This window comes from Chlorocebus sabaeus, chromosome 14 (genome assembly GCF_047675955.1).
Source record: "Chlorocebus sabaeus isolate Y175 chromosome 14, mChlSab1.0.hap1, whole genome shotgun sequence".
In the NCBI taxonomy this organism is placed as follows: domain Eukaryota; kingdom Metazoa; phylum Chordata; class Mammalia; order Primates; family Cercopithecidae; genus Chlorocebus; species Chlorocebus sabaeus.
Genome location: NC_132917.1, coordinates 36,826,471 through 36,852,705, shown reverse-complemented (window position 1 = coordinate 36,852,705; position 26,235 = coordinate 36,826,471). Strand labels below are relative to the sequence as shown.

The 26,235-nt window shown below is 40.6% G+C and overlaps 1 protein-coding gene and 1 pseudogene across 5 annotated transcripts in view; one reads left to right on the top strand and one right to left on the bottom strand.

Annotated features, from left to right (window-relative positions):
• EIF2AK2 (eukaryotic translation initiation factor 2 alpha kinase 2) overlaps window positions 1-26,235 on the top strand; it is a 60,849-nt gene that overhangs the window by 3,233 nt on the left and 31,381 nt on the right. For 2 of the 5 annotated variants that reach the window (XM_038006797.2, XM_038006796.2), the window contains exons 2-10: window positions 5,674-5,839; window positions 6,889-7,020; window positions 7,366-7,486; window positions 12,926-13,074; window positions 14,864-14,987; window positions 15,659-15,735; window positions 15,877-15,970; window positions 17,215-17,249; window positions 18,689-18,751. In XM_038006797.2, coding sequence (XP_037862725.2) covers window positions 6,902-7,020; window positions 7,366-7,486; window positions 12,926-13,074; window positions 14,864-14,987; window positions 15,659-15,735; window positions 15,877-15,970; window positions 17,215-17,249; window positions 18,689-18,751 — 782 coding nt within the window. In that variant the 5' untranslated portion in view covers window positions 5,674-5,839; window positions 6,889-6,901. The remainder of the gene's footprint in view (window positions 1-5,673; window positions 5,840-6,888; window positions 7,021-7,365; window positions 7,487-12,925; window positions 13,075-14,863; window positions 14,988-15,658; window positions 15,736-15,876; window positions 15,971-17,214; window positions 17,250-18,688; window positions 18,752-26,235) is intronic. The other 3 variants (XM_073022923.1, XM_073022922.1, XM_007970945.3) reach the window with 2 other exon arrangements.
• Window positions 5,385-6,848, bottom strand: LOC103220483 (ARL14 effector protein pseudogene; annotated as a pseudogene).

The following is a 26,235-nucleotide window of genomic DNA, read 5'->3' as shown; positions in this document are numbered from 1 at the left end:
AGAACAAGTCTAAGGACCAGGCCCAGTGATGCTGGAATATCTAGAAAAGGGGAAGTTAGCACCATAGGAAGGGTTAAAAAAAAAAAAATAAATGGAAGAAAAGAAGTTGAAGAGGAACCAGAAAAGGAGACAGAAAAGGAGTAGCTTGTGAGAACAGAAGAAAACCAGGGCCAGGCGCCGTGGCTCATGCCTGTAATCGCAGCATTTTGGGAGGCCAAGGCGGGTGGATCATCTGAGATTAGAAGTTGGAGACCAGCCTGGCCAACAATGGGGAAACCCTATCTCTACTAAAAATACAAAAAAATTAGCCAGGTGTGGTGGTGGGTGCCTGTAATCCTAGCTACTCGGAATGCTGAGGCAGGAGAATTGCTAGGACCTGGGAGGCAGAGGTTGCAGTGAGCCAAGATGCCACCATCACACTCCAGCCTGGGCAACAAGAGCAAAACTCTTTCTCAAAAGAAGAAAACCAGGAGAGCGGGTGTCTTAAAAGTCCAAGCTAAGACAGAGAGAGGAGAGAGAAGAGGATGTGCAACCACATCAACACATCAAATGCTGGTTGTAGGTCGAGTAGAGAAGGACTGAGAACTGACTACTGGATTTAGTGATGGGGAAGCCATTGGTAACCTCGACAAAAACAATCTCAGTGGCTTGTGGAGACTGCATGATTGAATTGATGTGAGTGTGTGTGTTTTTTTTTTTTTTGAAATGGAGTTTTGCTCTTGTTGCACAGGCTGGAGTGTAATGGTGCGATCTCGGCTTAACGCAACCTCCGCCTTCCTGGGTTCAAGCGATTCTCCTGCCTCAGCCTCCCAAGTAGCTGGGATTACAGGCATGTGCCACCACCCCAGCTAATTTTGTATTTTTTAGTAGAAACGGGATTTCTCCATGTTGGTCAGGCTCGTCTTGAACTCCCGACCTCAGGTGATCCACCCGCCTTGGCCTCCCAAAGTGCTGGGATTGCAGGCGTAAGCCACCGCGCCTGGCCACTGAATTGATGTTTTAAAAAGATCATGATGTGTCTGTATTAAAAAAGAAAACAGATAATAACAAGTGATGGTGAGGATGTGGAGAAATTAGAACCCTCGTGCATTGCTGGTAGAAATGCAACATGGGTGTAGCCACTGTGGAAAACAATTTGATGGTTCATCACAAAGTTAAACAGAATTACCATGTGATTCAATTCCACTTATATGTATATACCACTAATATTCAGAAGTAGGGACTTAAACAGATAGATTTATATCAATGTTCACAGCAGCATGATTCATGATGGCCAAAAGGTTGAAATAACCAGTGTCCATTCATAAATGAATGGATAAACAAACTGTGGCATAGACACACAACGGAATATTATTCAGTCTTGAAAAGGAAAGAAATTCTGACATATACTACAACATAGATGAACCTTGAAGACATTATGCTAAGTGAAATAACCAGACACAAAAGGACGAATACTGTTTGAGTCCACTTATCTGAGGTACCTAGAACAGGCAAATTTACAGAGACAGAAAAGAGATTAGAAAATATAAAAAATTAACCAGGCATGGTTCCCACGCCTATGGTCCCAGCTACTTGGGAGGCTGAGGTGGGAGGATCACTTGAGCCCAGGAGTTTAAGGCTGCAGTAAGCTGTGATCATACCACTGCACTCCAGCCTGGGCAACAGAGCGAGACCCTGTCTCAAAAAAAAAAGCCAAAAAACAAAAAAAAGAGGTTAGCAGAGACTGAAAGGACTGGGAAATGGGGAGTTGCTGTTTAATGGGTACAGACTTTCTATTTGGAAAGATTAAGAGTTCTAGATGTGGATGTGGTGGCAGCTACACAACATTGTGAATGTACTTAAAGGCAGGGAATTAATACATTGAAAAAGAATACATTTCATGTTATATATATTTTATCACAATTTTAAAACATTAAAAAACATTAAAAAAAAATCACATTGGTTGCAAGGTAGAGAAGGAATTGAAGTAGCTGTCGGAACTGGTTCTGAGATTCTCACAGCAATCCAGGAATGAGGTGGTGGTGACTTGAACTAGGATGGTAAGTGTAGACATCTTTGGGAAGTAGAAAGATTTTGATGATAGGACTTAGTTATGGATTAGAAGGCAGGGAGAGGAAATGTCAAGGATGCCTCCCAGATTCATGGCTTTCAGACTTGGATAGATGGTGGAGTCATTTCCTGTGAAAGGAAACTTCAAACCAGCTTGGAAGAAGATCATAAATACAGTACAGGATATTTTGAGTTTAAAGTTCGTTCAAGATGTTCAAGTGGAGAATTTGGATAGAGAGATCTGGAACTCAAAGCAGTTCATAAGGAATATGTAAATTTTAGAGGTAATGGCATATAGATGATCATTGAAATCATGGACATGAAAGAAATCACCTTAAGGAGAAAGTATAGAGTGAAGAGAAGAGGATTGTTGGACCATGACAGCATTTAGAGCCTGCAAAGATTAAGGTGTGTTAAAAAGAGTGGCCCAGCCAGGTGTGGTGGCCCACACCTGTAATCCCAGCACTTTGGGAGGCTGAGGCTGGTGGATACTGGAGCTCAGGAGTTGGAGACCGGCCTGGCCAACACAGGGAAACCTCAAAAATACAAAATTTAGCATGGTGATGGGCACCTGTAGTCCCATAGTCCCAGCTACTTGAGAGGCTGCAGCAGGAAGATTGCTTGAACCTGGGAGGCAGATGATGCAGTGAACTGAGATCACGCCACTGCACTCCAGCCTGGGCAACAGAGTGAGGCCCTGTCTCAAAAACAAAAAACAGAAAGAGTGGCCCGGGAAGAAAGAAGATCAAAAGAGCTTTCCAAGAAGAATTAACAGTTTTACAGGATCTGATTTCTGTCTTTATGGATTTACCTATTCTGGAAGTTTCATATAAATGGGAATCATACAATATATGTGAACTTTTATGTCTGGATTTTTCATTTTGCATAATGTTTTTGAGATTTATCCATGTTGTAGCATGTATCAGTACTTCATTTCTTTTGTGACTGAATAATATTCCACTGTGTAGATATATTTCACATTTTGTTCGCCATTTATCCATTGATGGACACTTGGTTTGTTTCTACCTTTTGGCTATTGTTAACAGTGCTGCTATGTACATTCCTGTCTAAGTATTTGTTTGAAAATCTGTTTTCCAATTCTTTGAAATACCTAGGAATAGAATTGTTAGGTTTTATGATAATTCAAAGTTTACCTTCTAGAGGAACCCCAGCAACTGTATTGTTTTACATTCCTATCAGCAATGTTTGAGGGGTCCAGTTTCTCCATGTCCTCACCAACACTGATTTTTTTATTATTATTTCCTGATTATTATTATTATTGCCATACTTATGGGTGCGAAACGGTATTTAGTTGTGGTTTTGAATTCCATTTCTTTAATGACTCATGATGTTGAGTATCTTTTCATGTGCTTATTGGCCATTTACATATTTTCTTTGGAGAGATGTCTGTTCAAGTCCCTTTGCCTATTTTTTAATCGGGTGGTTTGTCTTTTTGTGTTGAGCTGCAAGAATTCTTTATCTATCTGGTTACTAGACTCTCATCAGATATATGATTTGCAAATATTCTATTCTGTAGATTGTCATTTTATTTTCTTCATAGTGTCCTTTGATACACAAAAGTTTTTAATTTTGATGAAGCCCAATTTATCTCTGTTTTCTTTTGTTGCTTGTGCTCTTGCTGTCATATCTAAGATTTTATCACCAAATCCAAAGTCATGAAGATCTACCCCGTATTTTCTTCGAAGAGTTTTATAGTTTTGGCTTGTACATGTATATTTTATATCCTCTAAATTTTGTTGATAATTTAAATCATTGCTATAGACTTGGTCCAGTGAGACCTATCAACAGAGGTCTTAATTTACATAGTGGTTAAATTGTCCTAAAATTGATTTCTGCAAAATTCAGAGGGGAGATTTTTGAGATGTCATAGGGAAATCTATGTCCATACAGTTAAATCCTTCATGATTTCATACACTTATTTTTTTTTAGTATAAAACTTTTTTATTTGAAGAATCATTGGGGAGAAGAGAAATATATTTTAGCACTTAGATATGTAGAGCGTTTCCAAAATAGTTTAGCACTCAACTAGTCAGTTCTATGAAAATCAGTTTTCCCTGAAGCACGCATTGCTCCCAGCTACAAGCGGTCCTCATATTGCATGGTACTGTGGGACCAGAAAAATGGCCATGCAAAGCAACCTTAATAATCAATGGGGAAAATGATGATTGTTCCATGACCTTTAAAATTCTGCTAAAATATTTAAAACTCTTAAGATCAGTTGTAAATGTAGAAAAAAATGCAAAAAAGTTTAAAAATGTTTAGTTCTCTGTGAAAAGTAGTTTAAATAGAGATTGCCTTTTTTCCTGCCAAGTAACTTACGATACTGAGTAAGCATCTTTTCTATTCATGGTAAACTGTCATACTCCTTTTAAGTTTGGGTCAGCTTCCACCCTTTTATTGCTTGTGTTTCAATGTTGTGAAGTATTTCTGTATTCACATTAAATATTCTTTAGTGTGAAGTGTTTTTTTGTTTTTTTGTTTTTTTTACCATCACTTCCTCTGCGACATATTTATCTTTATTGCAATCACTTTTCTTATTTGTGTTGATAAGTTTGCCTTCACTAAGCTCCTACGAATGCACAGCAGCAAGAACAACATTCCTGTAATCAGTGGCTTCTTCTACAAATCCATTTATGTTTGATTCAAATTTCACTTCCAGTGTTATCATTTTTCATTGCTTTGCTGGACTTTCATCTTTGTTGGCCAGTTCTTTCGATAGTTCACTTCTATAAAATGTCAAGTGGAGGACAAAGAGACAGCCTAACAACGTGCTCTGCTGTGAGTGAACTGAATAACAGATGCACAGGGACCAACCACTGGAAGAATTTGAAAGAAGTAATACAACCGGTCACTGATCATGAAGCGTATCTGTTATTTACATCGTGATTTGTAGACCGAAGAACTAGCAGAGAAGTTTGTACTTCATGTAATTACTCAGGGTTATACTGTGCTAACTAAAATTTTAACCTAGGATTAAACAACACCAGTTTCCTTTCCTTCATGGTAAGGAAACTGGTATTTAAACTAAACTTAGGTCACTGAAATTTGTGCACATGGGAACCGTGCAAATCAAGGACTGCCTATACCCTACTTGTTTATACTGGTCCAGACAGGCTTAATGCTGACTACTGAGAAATAGCCTATCTGAATTTATATGAAATAGTGAATCTTAAAGCGCCCAAGATGAAAAATTAGTGCACATTGAGGTGGTTTTAAAATCTTTGTCGTTTGACAATCAAGCTTAAAATGTATCTTAGAGTAACAGAATTTTAGAATTAAAGACCTTTAAAGGCCGCCTAGTTTGATACCACAGATTATCCAGCATGTTTATTACGAATTATTTCTCCTCCTTCAATTTCAGTTTGCTCATACAGCCACTTGCGATCACAGTGGCATTCAGCTCCACACTTGGAGGCAGGACAGCGCAGGCAGGACAAGCATAGAAACATCCTAAGCAATCTTCATCGAGGCAGTCACAGGGTTCCATCCCACTAAAAATCAGGAGACCCTGGCTCTCATAGATCTTAGTCTTCACTGGTATCACTTGTCTGTCTGAACCAGCAGTTGCATTTTTTGTAAGCCTTCTTTCTTCTCTTTTACCAGTTTCTGGAGCAAATTCAGTTTGCCTTCCGGATTTATAAATTGTAATGACCTCAAAGCTTTAACAGTTCTTCCATCTGACTCAGATTTCCTTCTCTGGCGGTCTTCAGAATTGACATCCACACTTCTGTGATTATCTGCTTGCATTTTGGACACAGCTTCTAACCAGGTACAAGCTGTCTTTTGAATTTTGCACTCGGAAAAGTGGCATCATCTAAGGCAATTACATGCAAATTTTGGGGGGCTAGATTTTTGTGTATGGTAATGGGTCACAACACGACTTCTGTAAATCCTCAACTCTGTCAATATAAATTTTTATGTGATTAAAGCAAATTGTATGGTTCCTAGAAAGTGTCATTCCAGTTCTAAGTTGAAGTAAAAGCGTATTATTTGATGACAGTTCTTGCAAAATCTTAAAACCTGTGTGACGAGTATAGTAGGTTTTATGGCACTCATTTGTAGTACGAAGCTGGACTCCAACTGAACATCGATCCATCATTCTTGATTCTGACATATTTTCTTCGTTTTATTTTGTCCAGAGATCTAGGTCACGGGCTGATCACCCTTAGTTTGAGCTCTCCTCCACCCGGCTTCGGGCAGGATCCGCGTCCACACAGGCTACACTCGCCCACCCGTTTCCCAGCCTGTCCCCATGCTACCACTCCACTTTACTTATTACATATACTCTAAACTTTTTTCTTCTAAACATAAAACATTCTACACTCCTGCAGGCTTTTTACTTTTTTAAGCAGGTAGACAAACATGTAGTTGATACTAAGTGGAAGCACAGGGCAGAGTTAAAGAGAAGGACCCCCTTTCACTGACCAGCTGAGTTTTTTTTTTCTTTCCTTTATTTTTTAAAACAATTCCGAAATTGACACGGGGTTTTGCCATGTTGCCCAGGCTGGTGTTGAACTCCTGAGCTCAGGTGATCCGCCCACCTTGGCCTCCCAAAATGCTGGGATTTTATAGGTGTGAGCCACCACCCCTGGCCAAGTTGAGTTTTCAAAGTAGAAAATTTGGAGAAATTAACTTTATTGTGCAGTGAGTGAGAAAGAAAAAACAGTTTTGAAAGAAAGTCTCTGCATTTATGTGGGACTGAGATGAGTCCTATAAAGGAGAGTCTCCCCAACCCCTCTGTCTCCTAAACTGCATTGGGAAAGTCAGGTTAAATATGTTCTGTGAGCATCACTCATTCAAATGTCTCTTCCATTGTAGGATACTGGAAGAAATGGCTGGTGATCTTGCACCAGGTTTCTACATGGAGGAACTTAATAAATACCGTCAGAAGCAGGGAATAACATTTAGCTATCAAGAACTGCCTAATACAGGACCTCCACATGATAGGAGGTAAGTTGCTATAAACAATGATATGATCTTATAAATGTAAACTGGGGGAATGGCAACTCTGGCACCACTTTGAGGTCGACACTTTTGTTTTGTGAGAGTCCGCTTGGCGTAAATCAGTAACCACTTTGGAGCCACAGATGACTCCAGAGAGAAGAGCGGGTAGAAACCTTTCCATGCTTCAACAACACATGCTGTTTTACCGTTTGGGGTGACTGCTTACATTCTATATTGAATGTACGTTCAAACCCTCAAAGGTGGTCATAGGAGGTAGTGGAAACTAGAGCACTTGTTTTTAGATAGTGCATGAGTTGTATAATATCTTATGAATATTCTTTTTGTAATCAGGTTTACATTTCGAGTTGTAACAGAAAGAAGAGAATTTCCAGAAGCTGAAGGTAGATCAAAGAAGGAAGCAAAAAATGCTGCAGCCAAATTAGCTGTTGATATACTTAATAAGGAAAGCAAGGTGAGTGATTGCCCTTTTTTTCCTAGTAAATGGGAACTTGCAAATGCATTTTCTATTTCTCTCTGTGAGAAAATACTTCCATACAGAGTAAAGCCATTCACACGTTACCTTACATTCAAGAGTTTGGTTCAGTCATTCCCCCCATCTTCAGTCCTTTTTTTTTTTTTTGAGACGGAGTCTCGCTCTGTCGCCCAGGCTGGAGTACGGTGGCCGGATCTCAGCTCACTGCAAGCTCCGCCTCCCGGGTTCACGCCATTCTCCTGTCTCAGCCTCCCGAGTAGCTGGGACTACAGGCGCCCGCCACCTCGCCCGGCTAGTTTTTTGTATTTTTTTAGTAGAGATGGGGTTTCACCGTGTTAGCCAGGATGGTCTCGATCTCCTGACCTCGTGATCCGCCTGTCTCGGTCTCCCAAAGTGCTGGGATTACAGGCTTGAGCCACTGCGCCCGGCCCCCCCATCTTCATTTCTATGAAACCCTGAGTGAGAGCCGCACACCCAGGACACCGTGGGCAAAGCTGGAGAATAGTTATTCAGAGTGTCAGCAGCAGTTAAATACTCTAAAATTGAACAAATATGGAAAGGTGAGAAGTGTTCAGTGGGAAATGAGCTGACAGGTTCTGGGATGAGTCCCCTCCATCTAATTGAGGAAGTGCAGTAAAAGAGGAAAAAGAGATGAAAGTGATTATAGGGAGAATGATGTACAGCGGTCACTCACTGTCTGTGGGGAATTGGTACCAGGACTCCCTGTGGATGCCAAAATCCACTGATGCTCAAGTCTTTTATATAAAATGGCATAGTATTTGCATATAACCTATTTGCATCTTCCCATATACAGTTATGCATTGCTTAACAAGGAGAATACATTGTAAGAAATGCATCCTTAGGCAATTTTCTCATTGGGCAAACATCACAGAAGTACTTATACAATCCTAAATGGAGTAACCACTACACACCTAGGCTATGTAGTATAGCCTATTGCTCCTAGACTACAAACCTGTACAGCATGTTATTGTACTGAAAACTGTAGCCAATCGTAACACAATTTAGTATTCATGTATCTAAACATATCTAAATATAGAAAAAGTACAGTAAAAATACAGTATAAAAGACAAAAGGCCGGGCGCGGTGGCTCACACCTGTCATCCTAGCACTTTGGGAGGCTGAGGCGGGTGGATCACCTGAGGTCAGGAGTTGAAAACCAGCCTGACCAACATGGTGAAATCCTATCTCTACTAAAAATACAAAAAATTAGCTGGACGTGGTGGCGGGCACCTGTAATCCCAGCTATTTGGGAGGCTGAGGCAGGAGAATGGCTTGAACCCGGGAAACAGAGGTTGCAGCGAGCCTGAGATCGTGCCATTGCACTCCAGCCTGGGGACCCTGTCTCAAAAAAAAAAAAAAAAAAAAAAAAAAAAAGACAAGCAAAAGTACACCCATATAGGGCACATACCATGCATAAATAGAGCTTGCAGGACTGGAAGTTGCTCTGAGTGAGTCAGTGAGTGGGTGGTGAGTGAACGTGAAGGCCTAGGGCATTATTGTATACCACTGTAGACTTTATAAACACTGTATACATAAGCTACATTCATTTTATTAAACATTTTTTTCTTCAATAATAAATTAACCTTAGCTTACGGTAACTCTTTTACTTTATAAACTTCTTATTTTTAACATTTTGACTCTTTACTAATAACACTTAGCTTAAAACACAAACACAGCCAGGCGCAGTGGCTCATGCCTGTAATCGCAGCACTTCGGGAGGCCGAGGCGGGTGGATCACCTGAGGTCAGGAGTTTGAGACCAGCCTGGCCAACACGGTGAAACCCCGTCTCTACTGAAAATACAAAAATTAGCCGGGTGTGGTGGGGGTCGCCTGTAATCCCAGCTACTTGGGAGGCTGAAGCAGGAGAATTGCTTGAACTCGGGAGGTGGAGGTTGCAGTGAGCCGAGATCATGCCACTACATTCCAGCCTGGGCAACAGGGCGAGACTCCATCTCAAAAAAACAAAACAAAACAAAAACGAAAACAAAAACACATAGTATGGCTGTACAAAAATATTTTGTTTCGTTACATCTTTATTCTATAAGCTTTTTTCTATTTTTAGAATTTTAAACTTCTTTTATTTTTTAACTTTTAAACTTTGTTGTTAAAAAATTAAAACATGATTGGGCACAGTGTTTCATGCCTGGGATGTCGAGGAGCCATGATTATGCCACTGTACTCCAGCCTGGGTGACAGAATGAGACCCTGTCTCAAAAAAAAAAAAAAAAAAAATGCTGGGCATGGTGGTTCATGCCTGTAATCCCAGCACTTTGGTAGTCAAGGTAGGTGGATCACTTGAATTTGGGAGTTTGGGATTAGCCTAGGCAACATGGTGAAACCCTGTCTGTACTAAAAATACAAAACACTAGCCGGGCTTGGTGGCACGTGCCTGTAGTTCCAGCTACTCAGGAAGCCGAGGCAGGAGGATCATGTGCCTGACATGTCATGGCTGCAGTGAGCTGTGATCTTGTGACTATACTCCAGCCTGGGCAACAGAGAAAGACCCTGTCTCAAAAAAAAAGAAAGAAAAAAATTACAACACACACACACGCACCAGCCTGCCTACACAGCGTCAGGATCATCAGCATCACTGTCTTCCACCTCCACATTTTGTCCCTCTGGAAAGTGTTCAGGAGCAATAACATACATGGAGCTATTCTCTCCTATTGTAGCAATTCCTTCTTTTGGATTACCTACCGAAGGACCTGCCTGAGACTGTTTTACAGTTTACTTTTTTTTTTTTTTTAAGTAGAAAGAGTGCCTTCTAAAATAATGATTAAAAAATAATAAAGATATAAACCAGTAACAGTTACTTATTATTATCCAGTATTATGTACTGTACATAATTGTATGTGCCAGACTTTTTTACAAGACTGTAGCACAGTAGATTTGTTTAGAGCAGTGTCACTGCAAACATGTGAGTAATGCATGGTACTGTAACCCAGGAGTTTGAGATTGGCCTGGGCAATATGGCGAAACCCTGTCTGTACTAAAAATACAAAAAATTAGCCATTATAGTGGCTATGACCTCACTAGATGACAGTAATTTTTTAGCTCCATTATAATCTTACGGGACCACCGTCATATATGCAGTCCATTGTTGACCAAAATGTCATTATGCAGTACATGATTATCCTTTAGATCATCTCTAGATTACTTATAATATCTCTAATACAATGTAAATGCTATGTAAATAGTTTTTTGTTGTTGTTGTTTTTTGAGACAGGGTCTTACTATCACCCAGGCTGGAGTGCAGTGGCATGATCAAGGCTCACTGCAGCCTCAGTCTCCCCAGGCTCAGGTGATCCTCCCACCTCAGCATCCCAACTGACTCGGACTACAGGCACGAGCCACCACACCTGGCCAATTTTTGTATTTTTTGTAGAGATGGAGTCTCACTATGTTGTCCAGGCTGGTCTTGAACTCCTGAGCTCAAGCGATCTGCCCACCTCAGCCTCCCAAAGTGCTAGGATTGCAGGTGTGAGCCACCACAGCCAGCTATAAGTAGTTGTTATGCTGTATTGTTTAGGGAATAATGACAAGGAAAAAAACTGAATATGTTTAGTACAGATGCAACCAGCAATTTTTTTCAAATATTTTTGATTGTGATTGGTGAATCCAGGGATTTGGAACTCGTGGATATGGAGAGCCAAGTGTTTACAGAGAGCAGATAATGGAGAACCAATATACATGTGACTGGTGTCCCTGAAAATAAGAACAGAGTAAATAGTACAGAAGAAAATGATCTGAAGAGATTTCAGCAGAAAATGTTTATGAAATAAAGACTTGGCTACAGATTAAAACAACTTAATAGATACAGGAAAATTTAGAAACACCCAGACCAACATTGATTCTTTTTTTCTCTTTTATTTTTTATTCTTGAGACAGAGTCTCGCTCTGTTGCCCAGGCTGGAGTGCAGTGGCACAATCTCTGCTCACTGCAACCTCCGCCTCCCGTGTTCAAGCAATTCTCTGCCTCAGCTTCCTAAGTAGCTGAGATTACAGGCCTCCACCACCATGGCCAGCTAATTTTCTGGTATTTTTAGTAGAGACAGGGTTTCACTATGTTGGCCACGCTGGTCTTGAACTCCTGACCTCGTGATCCACCTGCCTCGGCCTCCCAAAGTGCTGGGATTACAGGCATGAGCCACCGCGCCTGGCCCCAACATTGATTCTTATGAAAGTACTGCGCTCCAGAGATGAGGAAAGAATTCTATAAGCATCTAGAGAGAAGAAGAAAACTATGTAAAATGTAAATATTTTTAAAGTTTCATGCTGTGCACAGCAACATTATAAACCAGGAGATAGTGTAGCAATGCTTATAAAATGAGACATGAAGTCATTTACATTTTAGACAACAGAGAACTATTCTCAGATTTGAAAAATTTTGGGAAAATTTAGGTTTTAAGATTCTTTCTTGAAAAATCTACTTAAAGATATCCTTCTAACCAAATTTAAAAAAAAAAAAAATCAAGCAAAATTACAAATTATAATTATTAATGAGGTAGAAAATTGAGTCAAGAAGTTAGAAAAAAAATAGAATGTCTTACTCCCAAAAAGCAGAAGAAAGAAAATAACAATGGTTGAAATTACTATAAAAGAAATAAAAAAGAAAAAAAATAAAGATCAATAAAACCAAAAGCTAGTTTTTTGACAAGATTAATAAAATAGCAAAACTCAGCCGGGTGTGGTGGCTCACACCTCTAATCCTAGCATTTTGGAAGTCTGAGGCAGGCAGATAACTTGAGCTTAGGAGTTCGAGACTAGACTGGGCAACATGGCCAAACCCTGTCTCTAAAAAAATACAAAAAAAGTACCCGGATGTGGTGGTGTGTACTTGTAGTTCCAGGTACTTGTGAGACTGAGACAGGAAGATCGCTTGAAACCAGGAGGTCAAGGCTGCAGTGAGCTGAGGTTGCACCACTGCACTCTAGCCTAGGTAACAAGGTGACACCCTGACTCAAAAAAATTAAAAAAATAAAATAGCAAAACTTTGGACAAGATTTTTGTTGGACTAAGAAAAAAAGGTAGAGATAACAATAGTAGAAATCAGACTATTATATTCATCTTTTTCATTAAGTTGTGATCCAGTATCTCTTGCCTCATTTTTTGAGATTAGAAAGAATATAACAAGCTAGAACGTGTTATAGTACTTTCCAAAGACAAACAAGAAAAAGCAACTTCTTTCCTATTGTTAAAATCTATCTTTGTAGATTTTTTCGGGTAGAGGGAGATAGATAGTCACACTTTTACTCAAGGTAATATAATAGGAAAATATATAACATCCAAGCTGTCTTTCACATTGCTCATTTAGTAATTTTATTAGAAGAATGATTTTTAAAAGGTTAAATCTTGTTGTCATTTAAATTAAACAAGAATTTTTTTTTTCTTTGTAGGTAGTTAGTCCTTTTTCATTGACAACAACCAGTTCTTCGGAAGGATTATCCATTGGGAACTACATAGGCGTTGTCAATAGAATTGCCCAGAAGAAAAGACTAACTGTAAATTATAAACAATGTACATCGGGGGTGCATGGGCCAGAAGGGTAAGACATAATTTGGCTTTTCTTTCTGTTTCATTGTATCTAAGCAATAAAGTTGGTTTATTTTCATGTCTAATTTTCCAGAAATATGTGTCCTTTTAAACATTCTATATGGAAGGTTTTATATGATTGATAGTCATTTGATTTATAATTTGTAATTAAAATGCTTAATTGCTGAAGCCATGGAGCTCACTTACCGTAATTGATCAAATTAGGGTAATCCTTTATTTCAGAGGTGCAGCTGGATGGTTTAGTCTGTGGAACAAGAGGGTACAGGGTGCCACTGCTCAAACCATGCAGAGATCTTTTCGTCATTGAGGACATGATGGTGGTAACTGTCTGAAAACCTCTCTGCCACATGTATAGAATGAGTCTTCACCCTTGTCAGATCAGGGAACTCTTTGTTCAGGTATTTGTCCTTCAAATTTGATTAAATGAACAAATACCATGTATCAGAAGGAATGAGTTTTAGCCGTAGACTGAGAGGAGACCAGGATTTGAGGGATCTGATGAGACAGATAAGCTAGAGTTTCAAAGTTACTAAGAACGTCACCACTGAGCTAAGATGTTCTTGGAAATGAGGATAAAGAATGGATTGCAACTGAAAAAAGGCAGAAATCAAAGGAGTATGAGGCGATTGTTTTTCAACTACCACCAACCAGTTAATGAGAAAGAAGAAAAAAAAATATCTACATGGCAAATAGTTCAAATCATCACTTTAGGATACTGTTCTATGAATTGACTCAGCTATTCACAGTCATGGCTTTTGGGCCAAAACCAGGAAGAAAAACATGTGATAGTATTCATTGGAATGAAATAGTCAAAAGTGAATCTGTTGAGTCAATCTTGATAATTAAGAGACTATTTTATTTTCTGTAGCTCACTTTTTTGATTTCTTTGAATTATGCTCTCTAACGTTAGATACCTAAAAGAAAGAAGAAATCTATTTGCGGGGGGACAGTGTCTGAAAAAAATAGGAGCTATAGAAATGATCCAGTCACTCAACCCAGCTATTTAATTCAGGGTCTAGCAGGGAAGACTCACCCTGTTTGGATGTGTTTCTATCAATGGCCTTCAATAGAAACACAAAGGAAAAGGAGTTCAAATACTGGAATCATTTTGCAGTAATATGTAGTAACTCTGTGATATAAATTACCATGTCCATTGTTTTATCCCTTAAAAATAGTTCTTATATAATTGTCCAGGTATCCTGGCCTAACCACAAATGTCCTTATATCTAATAGGAGAGTGTGGACTTTAGTATAGGGAATCTACACTGTGGGGATTTTCTCAAATTTTTGTGCACATAAGCAGATGGCAGACAATGTTGAAGTTAGAGCAGAATCCATGCTTTGCTCTTCCCCTACGCTGTAACTTCATAGCTTCTCCTGTCAAATCCACTTTCTCTGCTGGCTTTTTCCTTCCCATTTGAGCACTGCTGAAAAAATTCACTGGACCTCTTTCTTTTCTACCTCCATATCTTTTGACCTTTGGGGAATTAAAAAACAAAAAAAATCACCACTTAGTGCCTTTGTGCCAGATCTTTCAGCAAAGCAACCAAAAATTAGAAATTGCCTGGAAAACGCAAGCTCAGATGTCAACTGATCCTGGTTATTCAGAGAAATTGGTCAGGCAGGTTACTGAGGGTTTAAATTATGCAAGATATGAACTATAAATCTATCTAATAAATTGGTATTATCTTAAGATCTCTGTTAATTTTTTTTTTTAAATCATAAGTTGGATTTACTATATTTTTCATGTTTGGATAAGTACGCTCTATGATTTCTCCTAGATTTCATTATAAATGCAAAATTGGAGAGAAAGAATATAGTATTGGTACAGGTTCTACTAAACAGGAAGCAAAACAATTGGCCGCTAAACTTGCATTGCTTGAGATATCAGAAGAAACCTCAGTGGTACGTATTGCCTTTGGATTAAATTTTTATGTTTTAAAATTCCCTCTGAAGTTGACTTCAGGTTAGACTGTGGTTACATTATGCCAAGACAGCCAGTGATTTAGCAAAATGATTCCTCCATTCTGTGTCGCACCAATGAGCCATGTGCCATGGGGCCATGGCTGGGTGTGGTGGCTCACACCTGTAATCCCAGCACTGTGGGAGGCCAACGCAGGTGGATCTCCTGAGCTCAGGAGTTTCAGACCAGCTTGGCTTGGGCGACATGGCAAAACCATGACTCTACAAAAAAAAAAAAAATTAGATGCGTGTGTGGCATGTACCTGTAGTTCTAGCTACTTGGGAGGCTGAGGTGGGAGGATTGCCTGAGCCTGGGAGGTGGAGGTTGCAGTGAGCTAAGATCGTGCCACTGCACTTCAACCTGGACAGCAGAGCCAGATCCTATCTCAAAAGAAACAAAAAAATTATCTGTCCTGTGATCCAGAAAAATGAAATAAAAAATAAAATGAAATCCAGACCAAACATCCTTAAAAAAAGTTATTAATCTTGTAATTGTTTATGGTTGTGTATTTGGTAAATGTGTTGAAATAAATGTGATAGTACACAGACACTGAGCCTCTGTAGAGAAATAATTAGTTGCATTTAAGCCTACTAAGGGACTCTCTTTCTTTCAGAAACCTGACTCCATGTCCTCTGGTTCTTTTGCTGCTACGTGTGACTCCCAAAGCAACCCTTTAGTGAACAACTCACTGTAAGTGTAGACAAACAATTGAGATATTTAACATATTCATATTTCTGTCTGAAAGAGAAATTTTTATGTTTAAGGAGAATTTAGAGAAAGAAGTGATAAAAACAGAATTAATAAACTAATAGTTACACCCTTTTCTTCTAGTGCTTCTGAATCATCATCTGAAAATGACGTCTCAGCAGATACATCAGAGATAAATTCTAACAGTGGCAGTTTAAACAAGTCTTCATTGTTTACGGTATCATATTAGTCTCAAAGCTTCCTACTTAATCTTATTTTTCTGTGTGTTTCCTCATTTAAAAATAACTTCCAGTATTCCACCATAATTTTTATATTTTTTCTTATGCACTCTTACTAAATGATAATATTCAGCAGCCTTTTTTTTTTTGAGGTTGAGTCTCCCTCTGTCACCCAGGCTGGAGTGCAGTGGCGAGATCTTGGCCCATTGCCACCTCCGCCTTCCAGTTCAAGCGATTCTCCTGCCTCAGCCTCCTGAATAGCTGGGATTACATGCGCATGCACCACACCCGGCTAATTTTTGTAGAGACGGGGTTTCAACATGTTGGTCAGGCTGGTCTCGAGCTCCTGACCTCGTGTTCTGCCTGCCTCAGCCTCCCCAAGGCTGGGATTACAGGCGTGAGCCACCGTGCCTGGCTCAGCAGCCTTTTGATTCTTTTTAAAATTAAGTTCCATTCCTCACCCTTCTACACGTCACTTCTGTCTTTCCTCACTCACCCCTATATTTTAATATATTCCTATGATTTTGCTTTTCTCTCCTACCAATGGGATAATATTTAAAGATTCTCTAATATAGTTTATTTCTGTTTTAAAAAATTAGAATTAAATTTAACATTAAAAGTAAACTTGAAATCAGATAATTTTTTAGCCTGGTGCAGTGGCACATGCCTATAGTCTGCAGCACTTGGGAGGCCAAGGTGGGAGGATCGCTTTAGCCCAGGACTTCGAGATCAGCCTAGGCAACATAGTGAGACCCCATCTCAAAAACAAACAAACAAACAAACAAAAAACAGATAACTTTTTGGTGCACATAAGCAGGCAGTGTTGAACTTAGAGCAAAATCTATGCTTTTGACGATTAATGTTACAAGAGTATTCTGTTATAAAGAACTACAAAATCGATAAGAAAATGGCAAGCAACTCAGTAGAAAAATGTACAAAGTATATAAACAGATAGTTCAGAGAAGAGATACCCAAATGGGCAACAAATATTAAAAGCTGCTTTACTAGGTATCAGGAAAATGTAAATCAAAACAATTAGATACTATTTTAAACTCATTAGATTGGCAAAAAGTTAAGTCTTACAATACTAAGTGTTTATACAGGGCTTGATGAGAATACAGACATTGATGGACTAAGAAATTGGTCAGGGAGCCATCTGGAAATACAGGAGGAAAGATAACAAGAGAAAGGAAGATGATTGATTTAGTCATCTGAAACTATTTCTCATTTTCTTTTGTTATAGAATGGTCTCAGAAATAACCAAAGGAAGGCAAAAAGGTGAGTATCATTATGCATTGAACATATTTTGATGTGAAGTTTTATTTCAGACTTATGTATTGTTTTAAATACTTGTAGAGTATTGTACACCCTTATTTGAGCAGAGTTTCAGAAGCAGAAAGCTTGAAATCTATAAAATAATTTTAGATGTGTCGAGAGATATTTGAATATATGCACATGCTGCACTGTAGACATAAAGCCCTATGGGGGTACCACTTGAGTAATTAGGTTAAGAGCATTATTTTGTACGAGGCTGGCAAGGAATTGGGCTGTTTTCACTGTAGAAGTGTTTTCAAGAGAAGTGTATTATTTTGCAGACAAGTAAGATTAAAATAGCATAAAAACTTGGATTATAAAAAGGTCAGATGCTATATCAATTAACTGAAGAGAAAGGCAACGATGTAAATATAGTCAGAAATGAGAGTAAGATGGCAGTAGGAGCCATTATGAGCCACCAGTATATTCTGAATAGTAGATAGATGTATTAAAGAAAGATGATTCTTGATGTGGATGCTTGGATGGAGAGAAGAGAGTTCTGTACATGAGGTGCCCTCAGCCATGATTACTGTGGCAGTCAGGAGGGATGAGGAGAATGTGTGAGAAAGACTGTAAAGGAAGAGTGGACATGACTTGAGAGGATAGGTTCCCATAGCTGAGTGAAAGCATGAAGAAGAGGTAAAGGAGAAAGGATTTGAAGATTGCTTCACTTTGAACAGGATGCAGTGGAGAACCATGGCACTAATGGTGTTAAGAAAGTTAAGGAGTTAAGGGCTTAGAGAGAAGACAGCGGTTTGGATATGTTCAGTTTTAGGTGGTGTTTAAACTTCCATTTGCAAGTGGCTTATCATCAGTAAGGAATGACAGCTAGGATGAGGGTGTAAGGAGATATATTTCCTGAGGTTTTGAGTCTGGAGAAAGAAAAACAGAGGTTAGTGACACATCAACAATGAGTGCTCGAAGGTGCAAAAAGGAACCAGAGGAGGAATGAAAAAGTATTAGAGGCCAGAGGAGAACTGTAAGTATATAGTTTTATAAAGAAAAAAAGTTGGCTGGGTGCTGTGGCTTGCACCTGTAATCCCCAGTACTTTGGGAGGCCAAGTGGGGAGGATGACTTGGGTCCAGGAGTTCGAGACCAGACTGGGTAACATAGAGAGACCCTGTCTCTACAAAAAATAAAAAGAATTAGTCGGGTATGGTGGCACCTGCCTGTAGTCGCAGCGACCTGGGAGGCTGAGGTGGGAGGATCTCCTCCGAGCCCAGAATTTCAAAGTTGTAGTGAGCTATGATCAAACGACTGCACTCCAGGCTGGGAGATGGGGTGAGACCTTGCCTCTGAAGAAAAAAAAAAAAAAAAGAAAGAAAAAGGTTAACATTAACACAAACAAGTTATATTTGATTTCAATTTTATTTGAGTTTTACATTCAACTCTTAATTTTTAGATCTTTGGCACCTACATTTGACCCTCCTGACATGAAAGGACCAAAGTATACTGAGGATGCAAGGTAAGATTGTAAGTGCTGAAGAAAGAAGGGGTAATGCTATAGGTAGATGTTTTTTGGTAGTTGTCTGTGAAATGGCCATGATCCTGTTGGTTGAAGATCTTTGAATAAGGTTAACTAGGCAGGGTCAGAACATGAGTCTCAGGCATTTCATTAGGAGGGGGCCCAGGAATGGGATGACCCACGTTATGATTTTGTTCCCAAACCAACAATCTATTCAGTTGTTTTGATATTCCCTTAGCTTTTTAGCCCTTTATTTAAGTTTTTCATCAGCGTCTTTTACTAGCCCTGATTGGTTGAGATAAAAGCAACATTCCTCACCCAATGAGAGGCAGAGGTCCCCTTTTTCAGCCGTTATTAGATCTAGTCCCCATCTATTTTGGAGGACTACTCCAGCCGAGGAGTCTAGTTTGTCTTGGACTCTTATAATGCTTCAGGCCATATCCTCTAAAGAACCCTGTAATTCTGTGGAAAGAGCTTTAAAGTGTGTTAAGGAAGTGGCCAATCTGCCTGCTCCGAATCCAAGTCTGGAGGTTATATCCAAGGCAGCCATTAAAGGAATGACATGGATGACCCTCCTCTTCCTAACATATTGGATGAATGGAACAGGCAAAGTTTGGCTGGGAGGAACTTTTCCAATGGAGGGAGAAAGATAAACTGGGGTACAGGTTCCAGTCCAGTTGGTAGGGAGACAAAGATACGTGTTGGTGCCACACACAAAAAATAAGCCTTTGTCATAAATATAGGTGGAGATACGGAAAGAAAACAAGTGAATTAAAGATGGGATGTTTTTTCTTTCCTGTGGTTCATTACTCCAAGTGGACAAGGAGGAGGTCAAGGAGACACCCACTATGGTAGCAATATAGGAAGAGTTATTTTTTTACATACTTAATGCGATTAGATGTTGCACCATTAATATTGAGCCATGGATAAAGGTGGGCTCTAGGGACAGCACAAATTAGGCCAGAGGCATTGGTTGAGGGAGGGGCTGTAGAACGAGCGGGTTGCAGAAATGCTCCATTCACTTCAGGTGATACTTGGTAGTCAACTTGGTTAGTGTGATGGTCAGCGGGGTGTTTAACAATGATAATGCAGTTGCATTGGTTAAGTGTTAAGGATCTTACAGGGAAATTTCCCTCAGAGGCTAAAAAGCAAAGTGAGGCTTCTTGTCAAAGGCAGGTGTGTTTAATTAGAGGCCCTTCAATGGGAGGGTCTTGTGACTTAAGGCGTTGTAGGGAGTTGTAATAGGTTTGAAATAATTTGTTGGCCTGATTGGCCCTGGAAGTGGGATAATCGCCGACCAGAGGGTCAACTCTTTCAAAAAAGGAATTTATAGATTAGGGTTATGTTTTCTGTTAAAAGGTCATGAAGGGGTGTAGGAAGGGATGTATAAGCTGAGGAAGACAGTGATAAACACATCTAGCATTCTGGAGCAAAGGAAGAGTTAGCTTGCAGCAAGAGGGATTGTGTAAGGTTTACAGAACGTTCTAGTTTGATAGCAGTGAGGAGTGATTCTATTGGTGAGGTTGATGTGATTAGGGAATTTAGATTGAAAGAAACAAGCAAAAGGAGGAAAAAGTTATTTGGGTAGGAGTAAAGTCCTGGAAAGTTCCTTGAAGCCATAAATCCCGTGGAATAGTAAGGAGCTGATCAGGATGTATAATGAGAGTTTTGTAAGGCTACCACTGAAGGTGTTGGGGTCCGCGTGTTTCCTAAACAAAGGAATGAACACACAAGACAACATAGGACGAGACAAACATGGCGGCCGCCCCAAATGGCACGCTCTGCTTTATTTTATACAATTTCGGTTGTGGAATGTTGCCAAGTCACAAGTCACATGTTGTTTTTCTGACCTTTTCCTGACTTGCTGGTTTCTCAAGATGTTTACACATTAACCAGTCCCCAGGTCCTGCTGTTTGCAGCTGGCTCCTTTGTCCTCCCTGTTTGCAGGGAAGGAACGCCCTGCTTCGTTTGCAAGAGCAGTACTTATTGGGAACGTCTCGTTTGTGAGCACATAGTCCTCTACAGAAGGTCTGTAACAAGGTTAGTTAGGAAGCAATGAAAGTTTGAGAGAGAAAGAGACGTAGCTGCTTAGGTGAATTTCTGTTCTTTTTCCTCTGGGATTCGTGTAGGGCTGGGACCTTTTACCAGAACCCAGTTTCCTGACTGTAGGAAGGGATTAAAGGAGATGGTGACAGGTTGTGGCAAGTATTTGTCAGCATATTCCCAAATGAAATGGTGGATGGTATGCAGAAGAAGGGAAATGAGAGGGGTTGTTAGAGGTGGGGCTTGACCCCGAGGTGGAACAAAAGGAGCATGAGTTCACATACTCATGCTCAAAACTCCCATGTATGAGTTCAGAGGGGCTGCGCATTAAAGGCTTCCGTGGGAGTGCCCGAATTTTCAGAAGGGCCAAAGGTAAAAGTGTAACCCAGTCTTTATGTGTTTGGAGTGAATACCTGGTGAGGGTGCTTTTTAGAATGCCATTCATTTTTTCAACCTTTCCTGAAGATTGAGGTTGATAGGGGATGTGTAGCTTCCAGGTGATTCGTAGGGTTTGTGCAAGTGTTTGAGTAATTTGAGAAATGAATTCAGGACCATTTTCAGATTGAAAAGAAAGAGGCACCCTGAACCAGGGGATGATTTCTGTTATTAATTTGGAGGTGACAGTCGAAGCTCATTTCTTGGTTGTCGGAAAAGCCTCAACCCATCCCGAAAAGGTATCAACCAGAACCAAAAGAAATCGAACCTTTTTTACTGGGGGCATATGGGTAAAATCAATTTGCCAGTCTTGTCTTGGAAGGTTCCCCTATCTTGATGGGTTGGAAAAGAAGGGAGTCTAGTGTTGAAGTGGGGTGAAGCTTTCTGGCAAATAGAGCATTGATGGAAAATGGCTTTCAACTGTTCCTTTATATCTGGGTTTATGTGTATGTGGAAACTTAAGAAATGTTGTAGAGGGGAATGGCTAGTGTGGAAGAGGTTGTGGATGTCCCATAACAGAGTTTTTTTGTTTGTTTGTTTGTTTGTTTTTTTGAGACAGAGTCTTGCTCTGTCGCCCAGGCTGGAGTGCAATGGCATGATCTCAGCTCACTGCAACCTCCACCTCCGGAGTTCAAGTGATTCTCCTGCCTCAGCCTCCGGAGTAGCTGGAATTACAGGCGCGCACCACTACGGCCGGCTAGTTTTGTATTTTTAGTAGAGACAGGGTTTCACCATGTTGGTCAGGCTGGTCTCAAACTCCTGACCTCGTGATCCACCCACCTTGGCCTCCCAAAGTGTTGGGATTACAGGCGTGAGCCACTGCGCCTGGCCAAGAGTTGTTTTTTCAGGGTCAGGTAGGACTAATTTGTTTTGTATGAACCGGTATGGGAGTTTGAATTGTGCCCCTGCTGTGATTAGTTGTTGTATTTGGTGTATTTGGGATAAAAGGAGGGGATATGTTGTGTGAGGGGAAATAGATATTGGAGAATTGGATGATGGGTTGAGGTATGTTTTGCCCAGTAGTCAACCTCACAGTTCCCTAAAGAAATGTGGCTTTTATCTGATTGATGTCATTTGTAATGGATAACTGCAACCTTTTCTGGAAGTAGAGCAGCCTTTAATGGAGGATGGATTAGTTTTCCATTAATGATAGGAGTTCCCTTAGCTGTGAGATAGCCCCTCTTGCTCCAAATTTGGGCATTGGAATGGTTGATGTTATAGGCATATTTAGAATCGGTGGTATATATTAACTTGTGTGTTTTTTGCTAGGGTTAATGCTCTTATTAGGGCAACTAATTCTGCTTGTTGGGAGGATGTGCCCAAAGGCAAGGGGGCAGCCTCTACAACTCTTCTAGGTGGAAGAGAGCGGGTATCATCATGATATCTCTCAATGACGGGATATCCTGCTTGTAGGGGAGGGTTTTTTGATGCGCTGCCATCTATAAATCAATCTGGGGCTCCCTTTATGTGAGTGGAAGTAAGGTGGCAAAACATGTTGCGAGAACTTTCAATTAGATCAGAGCATGAGTGTTGGTCAGGGTCCAAAATCAGTGTTGAAGATAAAAGAGTAGCAGGATTGGGGGGTGAGCATCTATGAAGAGAGATGGAGGGCTGAAGGAGGGTTGAATGTAGGGCTTGCATGCGAGAGGATGAGATGGAGGTGAGCGCCTTACGGCTGAGCATATCTTGTAGACCGTGAGAAGAAAATACCTGACGACGTTCGTAGAATGTGAGTTTGTGCCTCAGGGATAATTAAAGAGGCTGTGGCAAAAATTTTTAAGCAAAGGTGCCAGGTTTTGTAAATGGGATCTAGTTGTTTTGAAGAATATGCCACTGGTTGGAGGGAATCTCCCATGGATTGGGCTAATAGTCCAAGGGCCTGATTATGAGAACTGTGTAAATATAGATGAAAAGTTCTTAGGAGGTTTGGAAGGCCTAAAGTGGGGGGTCTGTAATAAGGCACATTTTAGGTGACAGAAAGCATGATAAAGGTCTGGGGTGGGAGTGAGTGGTTGGTCAAGATTTCCTCTTGTGTGTTCATAAAGAGGTTTAGTGACAGTGGCAAAATTTGCTATCTATCATCAGAAATATCCCACTAATTTGAGGAAAGAAAGTAAGTCCCTTTTTGTCTTAGGAAATGGGATTTGTTGAATGTCTTGCTTTCATGCTAGTGGAATTTCCTGGGTATTTGGAGTTATAATTAATCCTAGCTATGAAACATTTGGAGAGGTTAATTGGGCCTTCCTTTTGGATACCTGGTACCCACATTCAGCCAACAAATTTAAAAGCCTGGCTGTGTGTTGAATACAATGTTCTAGAGAGGGACTACAAAGAAGTAAATTGTCCATATATTGAAACAAGACGCTGGGTCGTAGAGGTAGTTGGGAACGGTGCAATCGAAGCGCCTGACCAAAATACTGAGGGCTGTCCCTAAACCCCTGGGAGAGGACAGTCCACGTGAGTTGTTGGGAGTAGCAGGTATCAGCGTCAGTCCAAGTGAAAGCAAAAAGGTTTTGAGAGGAGGAATGTAGAGTGATAGTAAAAGAAGGCATCTTTGAGGTCTAATGCGGAGAAATAGCTAGTGTTGGGAGGAATTTGCAATATGAGGGTACAGGGGTTTGGGACAACAGGATAAACAGGAACAATAGTGGAGTTGATTTGTTGCAAATCCTGAACCAGTCTATAGGAGCCATCTGGTTTTGTAACTGGGAGAATAGGAGTTTTGTGGGAAGAATGGGTGGGGATTAAAATATTGGCAGCTAGGCCAGGTGCAGTGGCTCACACCTGTAATCCCAGCACTTTAGGAGGCCAAGGCGGGTGGATCACCTGAGGTCAGGAGTTCGAGACCAGTCTGGCCAACATGGTGAAACCCCATCTCTACTAAAAATACAAAAATTAGTTGGGCATGGTAGCACACACCTATAGTCCCAGCTACTCGAGAGGCTGAGGTAGGAGAATTACTTGAACCTGGGAGGCAGAGGTTGCAGTGAGCCAAGATTGTGCCGTTAAACTCCAGCCTGGGTGACAAGAGCAAGACTCCATCTCAAAAACATAAAATAAAATAATAAAATAAAATATTGGCAGCTAAAAGTTGGGAGATGATGGACTTGAGTCCCCATAATCCATTAGGGGATATTGTGGGACCACTGTTTGGCATTTAGGATCCTTCAGTGCAATTTGAATTGGACAGTGGTGGGTAGCTAACATGGGGGAGTCAGTTTTCCATACTATGGGATTTACAGGGCTGAGGAATTTGGGATTTAAATCTGTTTGGATATGGAATGTCTGAGGAAGGGTTCTGTTCTTAAGATAATAATAAATAGGGGTAGCTTTGGTGTAGGGTTGATAAATGAATGATTCCTCCCAGTTTGTGTAGGATGCCCCTTCCTAGTAAAGGAGTGGGGGAATGAGGAATAACCAAGAAAGAGTGAGTAAGGGTGACTCCCTGAAATGAGCAATATAGAGGCATTGTTTTGTATGGGGTTTCTTGTATGCCCTTCATGCCACCAATAGAAACAGATGAACATTCTAATGGACCTTGATATTCATTTAATACCAATAGACTTACCCCAGTATCCAAAAGAAAGGAAATAATCTTACCAGATACTATCCCAATTACCCTGGGTTTCGTGGACTCACTAGATGTGGGGGCGAAGGATCCCAAGTACCCTCAGTCTTCCGTTGTCAGCACCAGCAGTGAAGAGATTTCCTCCTGTGATGGTTGGGGGGCTTCATTATGAGCAGCATCTGAATGGGGAAGATGTCCCTGTTGAGGGCATTCCATCGTCCAGTGTCCGCAAAGACTGCAAGTTGGGCATGGTTTGGTGGGAGACCAGGGGTTAGGACAAGCCTTTGCCCAGTGTCCAGGGTTGCCTCATTGAAAACAGACTCCTGAAGAGGTGGGGGAGTTTCCCTTTGGGTTATTAGGAGGCTTTTGTGTAATTGACTTTTGGACAGTGGAGGCAAGCATCTGGTATTTTAAATGGAGATGTTTGTCTTCTTGAATTTTTTGTTCCTCATGTCTGTTGTTAAAGACCCAGAAGGTTGCATTTAGGAGCTCCTGCCAAGATGTCTGAGGACCCTCCTCTAATTTTTGTAATTTTTTGTGGATATCTGGGGTGGATTGGGAAATAAATTGGAGGTAGAGAAAAGTTTGACCTTCTCTATATTCTGGATCCAAATTGGTATATTTTAGCATAGCTTCAACGAGGTGTGATAAGAAAAGGGCAGGGTTTTCCTGGTGCTCTTGTGTAATTTCTCTGAGCTTTTCAGAATTAACTGCCTTATAAGCATTTTTGTCCATGCCTGTGAGGAGACAGGTAATCATGTGGTCTCTTCACCTGATGCCATTGTCTCCCTGTTGGTAAGTCCAGTCTGGGCCTCTATAGGGGACTGCATCATTGGCCACTGGATTTTGTATAGGGGCTTGATTATGGAGTTCATCTGTGTGTGTTTCAGCTGACTGCCGGATGCGCTCTTTTTTGTCAGGGGTGAGGGTGGAGGTTAGAATTATATAAATGTCATGCCAAGTTAAATTAAAGGATTGGGTTATGTGCAGGAATTCCCTGTGATAGATTTTCAGAGAAAGATCCTAGACACTGTTCAATCTGTGACAAATCAGACATGGAGAAAGGGGATATGAACACAAGCAATGCCTTCAACCCTAGTGCCTTCCCAGAGAGGGAGAATGGCAGAGGTGGTTTGACTGGCTGGAGTAGTGTTTGAATGGGTATTGAGTGGAGAAGGATAAGGGTTGGGATTTGGCACTAAAGGCTGGGGGCAAGAGGGGCCAAAGAGATGGAGGGTTTGGATGGGCAAGAAATGGATGCAGGGGTTGAGAGTATGGAGGGAGTTCATCTGCAGGGTCAAAGGGGATTTCAGGGGAAGAGGTTTCAGAGGGAGGAGAGACCCAGGGAGGTTTTCATTAAGAAGGATTTCACGAGGGGTGCAAGCTTGACATAAGGAGGGTTGGGATTTAAGGTAGAAGGAAGCCTGAATATAGGGAA